Here is a 7,495-nt window from a genome sequence, read left to right as displayed (position 1 = left end):
GCCTTATAGATCATTGCTCGGCTTCGGCCTTATTGATCAATTCGGTTCGCAGGTTACTCATGACATTCGTCTCCGCATTGTCGAATTTCTCTGATTTGATTTTGACCCATACAATTGTGGACCGGAGGGAGTACTTAACAAATACGACGTAGGTCCAACTTATTGATCTTGATAGGAGCAGTTTTGTACTAAATGTCTAAGGGAATGAATTACACAGGTAGAATAGCTATGTGATCCAACATTTGAATACACAGTGGAAACAAATCATCATTGCATTTTTGTTGTATCTTGACAAAAAAAATATTTTCGGCAAAAATCAATGGGCTCAAGCCATTTTCCAAGAATTTGCCCAAAGAAATAAGTAGACAACTAAAATAAACAGTTTATTGTATCTGAAAAAACAAATGCATACTTGAAACTCCAATAATTGGCCAAAGTTTTGGAGTTTCGATCACGTTATTTAATTATTTATAAATTTTACCTAAAAAAGAAAATATATATAAGCCAGAACAAGTAACTACTGCGCATAAAGAAAATAAAAAATATAAAGTCAAGATAAAGCATGTGCGATATATTAGAAGAAGTAAGAAGAACTACGTAACCGGAACAAATAAATTACTGTATACGACTCTATATATGACATAATTTATATGACCAAAGACATTATTTATGCGCAATTTATTTGTTGCATTGAGGTGTTTGAAAATAAAAACATGAGACTAATTTATAGTTCATGACAAATTCCGTAGATTGTTACGTATATTATTATTACGATATATATTAGAAATATTTCATGTCCATAATCTTGATGGAGTTCCATTCGTAGGAAGAAAAGAAAGTAAGCAAAAATATAAATAGATACCTGCTAATTCATAGACTAGAATAATAATGTAAATTTGAGTTTAGGCTGCGTGCGTGCTCCTGACAAATTAATTAGACAAGACCTTCAAAATCCATAATCACGCCTTTTTGTATTCTGTTATCTCCTTCATTTTTGCCTCTTTCAATTCTTATTCCACTTCTTCAGTTCCTAATCTCTCTTCATTTTGTCTTTCAGCCTCTTCATTTCCCTAAATTCTTCTTCAGTCCAAACTTGTCTCTCTCAACTACATTTATAGCTGTCTTCTTTAATTTTCTTCTTTCGCTCTGAACAAACAATGGCGGATGATGCAGGTTCCGGCTCCAGCTTTACGGACCAAGCACAAAATCAGCGAACAGCTCAAAAACTTACTCCTTTTTCAAAAGTGTGGAGCGATGAAGATGAAGTCTCACTACTTAAAGGTATTATCAAGTTCCGTAAAGAAAAAGGACTTGATATACAGACAAATATGTTGCTATTTTATAATTACATTATAGATTCTCTTATGCTTCGAGCGACATTAACTCAGTTAAGAGAAAAAGTTAGAGCTTTGAGGATAAAACATGAGAAAAATGTTAGCGGTAAAAAGAGTCCAAAAACTCCACATGAGGTGGAGTTGTTCCAGTTGTCTCAAAAAATATGGATGGTTAATGCCAAAGAATCTGAACACCAAAAAGAGTATGTAGGCGGGAAATCGGAAACCCCAAACACATCGGAACCCAGGCAGCCAATAAAACAGAACTTACTGGAAAATTGGATGTCGGAGCAACACATTCCAGAAATTGAACAGCCAACACAGGAAATAATACCGAAAATTGGGCTGGGTTCGCAGCATCTGCTAGTACTGCTAAAGCGTATAGCAGAAGATGTAGAACTTGTAGCAAATGCTATGTCACGTTCTCAAAGGCAAGTTGATGGAGAACGGTCCGATCTTTATTTTCAAAGCACAGATTTACTTGTGAAGTTTGGGAGAGTGGTGAAGGAGATCAAAGCGAAACCAGAAATGGTAAAATCTTGCTCAGTTTTCTCATTCATTTCCTTTGATTCAATAGCAAATTTAATCATATTATTCTCATGCCTTAATTAGCATTTATGGAGTTTGCAATTACAGTGTCTTGTGTGAAACTAGTTCTTATTAACATGTCAAACTTGTCCAGTCTTTGTTTAAATATTTTGGTTTTAAATGGTTAGCATCTATAGTTTCTTTTTTTTTGGTAGGCTAAGCTGAATGTCTTGTTATACTTCTCTAATAGCTTCTTCGCATATATTTGCCACTCTCATCTTAATGAGCTGTTTTAGGTCCTCTCTTTCTGAATAAAATTTAAAAATCTCAGTGACTTCTATGATCTTTGAGCGTGTTTGAATTATATTTCAGAGACATTCTTCTGAACTACTTGAACAAGAGATCTTAAAAGCCTACTTGGAAGCGAAGATAGAGCACGCACAATTAGTTTCAAATGCCTATAATACTTTCATTCAGGTAACCATTTTATCTCCTTTGGTTCAAGAGTATCCTGAGTTTCAATTAATTTCCGGTTGGTTTTTTTTTGCAAGGTTGATGTTGCTGTAGCTGCTCCGACCAAACCCATGAAGAAAGGTTTGATCTTCTGCCTCTCTTTGTTTGTGGATTTTAAGCTTTTGTTCTATTTGCTTTGTTTGTGTACGGATCTTAGAGTTCATGTTGTATGAGCACAAAAATACTTTTTTCATGTACCCTTTTACCATTGGAAAATCAAAGAATTGTTTCTTGGTAGAGGAGGAGATATTTGGTTGGTGGTGTGACTAATTCATGCATGTTTACAGGGAAGAGAGAAGCAGAGAATGAAATTGAGAAGTTAGTGAGTACAAAGAAGCAAAAGAAGCATTTGGCTGTAGCACAAGCTGCTGAGAAAAAGCAAAGCGATGCAAAGGCTCAGAAGAAGAAGAAGAAACAAGAAACCAGTTCCTGTGACGATAGCTCTCAGCCAGAAGACGAGAAGAAGGTAATACATGCACTAACCATTTTCATCTAGCCAAGTTATTGAGTGCAGAATTTTGATTTATAATTGTATTGTCTGAACATGGGATGTTTTGTGCACCGGGCTGCCTTTTTCATTGCATTGCATAGTGTCTGTTGGCTGCATCTAGATATGTAGTCATATAATTGATAACATGGGGTCTCATTCTTATTTTGTTACTATATATTTGCAGCTTACTGAAGCAGCGACACCTCCTAAGAAAGTGACTCCTGCCAAAAATGAAAAATTAGCCAGCAGTTCAGATGATTCAGATTCTTATGGCGAGGATGAAGTAATACCTCTTAACATAGCATATTTTTGATATATTTTGGCCAGTGATGTAACTAACTCTGCTTCTGTTTATGTATAGGCTCCTTCTAAGAAGGCTGTTGCAACTTCAAGTAAGAATGGTCTTGCTGCTAAGAAGAATGATGATCCGAGTGATGATTCTAATTCTGAGGAAGATAGCAGTTCTGAAGCCAAGAAACCTCCTGCTAATGGCTCTGCTGCAGCTTCTAAGAAAGACGAGTCAAGTGATGAGTCTAGTTCTGAGGATGATAGCAGCAGCTCCGAGGAGGAGGAGGCGCCTGCTGCTGCCTCAAAAAAGGAAGAATCTAGTGATGATGATGATGATGTAAGGGCATATGGAGTTGATGAAATTGGTGCTATATTGATATTTTAATAATGTTACTATAGTTGATTTTCTTTTTGACAGGAGCCTCCGTCTAAGGTAGTTTCTCAACCAACAAAAGCTCCTCAAGCTGTGAAAAAGAATAGTGACAGCTCTGAAGAAACCGACTCTGATGAAGATGATTCTGATTCGGACAAGGTTTGACCACTTGATATTTGATTTGTATTATTTTTGTCCTCTTGCTATCCCATGAAATCCTTAATTTATTTACTTAAGTGAGTATTTTACTTGCCTTTTGAGTATCTTATCATATTTTGCTTGCATTTGCATGTTGTCTGATAATTTTCTTTCTTTAGGGAAAGGCTGCTGCTGTATGTAAAAAGGAGGTAGGCTGGCAAAATCCTCATCTTCTACTTTTATTTTTTATTTACTTTGACAAGTCTCCATCTTCTTTTTAATTGTATTTCATAATGTTCTACTTGGCAATAAGATGAACCTTTTCCTTTCGTTCGTGCAATTCAGAAATGAACATCTATGGTAATCAATCTTTTCTTTAAGAAGCTTATTTTTTTATAGGTGAAATGACATTACATCCCTTTACTTCTGATATATCATCTTCGACGATGAATCATTTTAACCAACAAAAAAATCTATCTCCATTTCTTTGACTTGATGTTAGTAATTTGTTAGCCTCGGTTGACATTCTGTAGTTCATTGCTTTCCCCATCCTTTGCAGGTTCCTTCATCTGCAGACAGTGATGATGAGAGCGAGGATGATACTTCTGGAGAAAGTGATGAAGAACAGCGTCGAAAGAAAAAGATCAAGGTCTGGACGTGTTTCATTCGTGATATTCCAACTTGTAATTCCTTTTAGTTCATTGTCTAACAATTGTGTTTTACAGCCCTCTAGCACTCCAACTGTCTCAAATTCTCGAAAGGAGAGTAGTTTTGAGGAAGATGTACCTGCAGCCAAGATACCTCCTGCTAATGGCTCTGCTGCAGCTTCTAAGAAAAACGAGTCAAGTGACGAGTCTAGTGCTGAGGACGATAGCAGCTCTGAGGAGGAGGAGGAGGAGGATGCTGTTAATGAGGCTCCTACTGCTGCGACCTCTAAAATGGAAGAATCCAGCGACGAGTCTAGTTCAGATGATGAGGTAAGGGCATATGTTAAGTGATATATGCAAATATTCCAACTTGTATTTCATTTTAGTTCATCATTTAACAATTGTGTTTCACAGCCCTCTAGCACTCCAGCTGTCTCAAAGAAGGAGAGTAGTTCTGAGGAATCTTCTGATGAAGTCGAGTCCTCTGAAGAAAATGAGGATGAAAAACCATCGAGAACTCCCAAGAAGGTAATATTTTCGTATCTTTTGGGTTGATCAGAATATTCCTTTTTGGCATAACTAGATGATCTGCATCTCTTCCGGCGGATTTCATAATTAGTTATAGCTTCGTTATTACAGTTGGTTGAGCTGCACTATTTGTTATGTCTCGTTGCTTTACAAAATTATATTTGCGTTTTGCATTTTACTTAAAACTATGCTGTTCAAAGTGCAGCAAAAGACCCCTATTCCTCCTAAAGCTCAAACTCCGGGATCAAAAACATTGTTTGTTGGAAATCTACCCAACTCGGTTGAGGATGGTTCTTTTCAGGGCTCATGTTGAATTTGTCACTGCACAGAAGGTAAGTTATTTTCTCTGTAACAAAGCTGCTAGTCTGATGCATGCTGCCAGATGAAAAAAAAAAGAAAGGCTTAAAGAGGCTAAATCACCACCTGCATTTTCTTGAACCGATAAACAGCCAAGCTCTATCGATTAGTTTGGGTTATTTGTCCGTAAATTAAGACATGGATAATTGCATTCTATTAATTGATGCATTGTGGTTCTTCCCAGTTCTTTGCTTGTATTTCGTTTTTGCATTCAATTCTAACAAATTCTGTTCACTTTGTTAGTTTTACTTTGTTACTCTTGATGTTTCTCTGAACAAGCGCACGGTGATGTGATTATCTACTTGTACGGATAATATGCAATGCTTCTTGTTGATGCCCGATAGTTACTCAGTTTTGCTACTGATATCTTATTATACATGATCTATATGAAAGTTTAAAATATATTCTACCAGAGTGTTATACTCGTCTCCTTTTGGTTTTCTGGCCCATCTTGTAGGATCTTGGTGATGCAGCGTGATTGCTATTAATGGCTGAAGCTTCAGGATATGACAAACTAACGTTGTTTTTTGTGTTCTTGAAAGCATTAACAACTACTAGCTTTTTTGGATGTGGTGTCTAGTAGCATACTATATCTGTTTATATTTTTACAAACTGTTATTTTTATGACTCTAAGATTGGCTCTTGGATGCTTGTTTTTGTAGCTGACAAGACATGGGTTTCATACTGAACTTTACAGGCCTATGTTATCTTATATATGAAAGCTTGTTCTAACTGAAGTTAAGGTTAATCGGAGCTGTATCTAGCTGAAGTTAGATCTTTATCCCTGCTTCAATTAAATTAGCTAAACTAGAAGGCAACATATTCGGATCAAATAATGGAATTTGTGAAATAAAATAAATAAAAATGGCATAAAAGACAAGTTTGTATTAGTCTTTTTCTTATCCATATGATTTTGGACAATACTCGCCTCTCGAGCTAGCTTTTAAGGTTGAGTTAGGCTCAGCTTGATTCCACTTCATGAAAACCTTTTTGACATTTTTTTTTCATCGATGCTTCTTTATTCCCATTATCTAGTTTTCTAGCACTTGAATAATATGCGATCCTTCAATTTCTCCTCGCACCTCGTCAACGCCCTTCAGGTCAGCCAATCTACTGCTGTCCACAAAAGGCTTCAATTCCTGATTAAGACCAAAACCAATATTGCTGAGTTTCCCATAGTAATTAGGTTCCAAAGCAGTCATCATCTACAATAATTATAAACGGGTAAAAGGGAGATTAAAATATTTCTGGACCATTTCTCATCCCTTTCCTTTCCTTTAAGGGGCAAGAATTGGTGTGATAGACCCGCTCAGCCTGGTACGCATAGCGGGAGTTTAGTGCACCGGGCACCCGCTCAGCCTGGTATTTAAACTTTTTCCCCCATTTTTAAAAGTTGTTTAAATATAGGCTTCTTTCGTTTTACAGGCAACACAAATAAACTTTTTTACCCTTCCATTCTTTTCTTCCACAACATAACAATGCACACCATACACAAGTCATAATATGGTGAGAATATTTGGTCAAATTAGTGTGAATGTTCCCCTAGTTTGGTACTTGTCAGGCTTACATCTTTCCACCTTCTTAAAACACAAAATGGGCGGATTACAAGCTGGTACACATGTATTTGGTCCCAAAAGGCTTGAAACAAATCACAGTTGTATCCTGCTGCTATTAGTCAAAATTTAGTTTTATTTTTCTTTTCCTTTCTAATATTTCTATTTATGTGTCACAAGTTATCACTATAGGCTGATAGCCTCTTCTCAAATACGCCGAGCTCTCAATCCAGGTCGCAGTAGTGTTATGTGTTATGGATGATAAAAATAGATCTCCTTTAAAATACAATATATTATATGCATCTTGGCAAGTTTTGACGGTCCATCACGACCTGCGAACAATTTAACAAGATAGATAGATTGAAAGTAGTATCAAGTTTTGTCAATTCGTCATAACTTGTGAACAATTGAACAAGATAGGTAGAATTAAGATAATACCAAGTTCCGTCAATCTGTCATGACTACTGAACAATTGAACAAATACGTAGCAAGAAAACAGTAACAGCTAAACAAAATAGATAGAATGGAGATAGAACTCTGTCAATCTGTATTGACTAATGAACAATTGAACAAAATTGGAGTCCGAAATTTTTCTAATGCCTTTTTGGGCACAAAACACGTTTTTACTACTAAAAAAAAAAGTTACGTAAATAAGTAAAACGCAATACTATACTGCGAATTACTTTAACAAAAATTTAGTCGTTAAAGTAATTCGCAGTACAGTACTGCGTATTATTAAAAAACTA

At 36.1% G+C, this 7,495-nt stretch overlaps 1 protein-coding gene across 1 annotated transcript; it reads left to right on the top strand.

Annotated features, from left to right (window-relative positions):
* Nucleotides 1-944: 944 nt before the first annotated feature.
* LOC109243551 (nucleolin 2-like) lies at nt 945-5,934 on the top strand. Its single transcript, XM_019410492.1, has 13 exons — nt 945-1,865; nt 2,235-2,339; nt 2,414-2,456; nt 2,663-2,841; nt 3,050-3,148; nt 3,227-3,490; nt 3,572-3,685; nt 3,844-3,873; nt 4,224-4,313; nt 4,390-4,641; nt 4,726-4,839; nt 5,045-5,171; nt 5,654-5,934. Exons 1-12 carry the CDS (start codon nt 1,158-1,160, stop codon nt 5,150-5,152), a joined length of 2,106 nt encoding a protein of 701 aa, XP_019266037.1. The 5' UTR covers nt 945-1,157; the 3' UTR covers nt 5,153-5,171; nt 5,654-5,934.
* Nucleotides 5,935-7,495: the final 1,561 nt, after the last annotated feature.

The sequence above is a fragment of the Nicotiana attenuata genome, unplaced genomic scaffold, assembly GCF_001879085.1.
Source record: "Nicotiana attenuata strain UT unplaced genomic scaffold, NIATTr2, whole genome shotgun sequence".
Lineage (NCBI taxonomy): Eukaryota > Viridiplantae > Streptophyta > Magnoliopsida > Solanales > Solanaceae > Nicotiana > Nicotiana attenuata.
The sequence above is the reverse complement of the archived record's forward strand: the minus strand, read 5'-3'. Positions and strand labels throughout refer to the sequence as shown.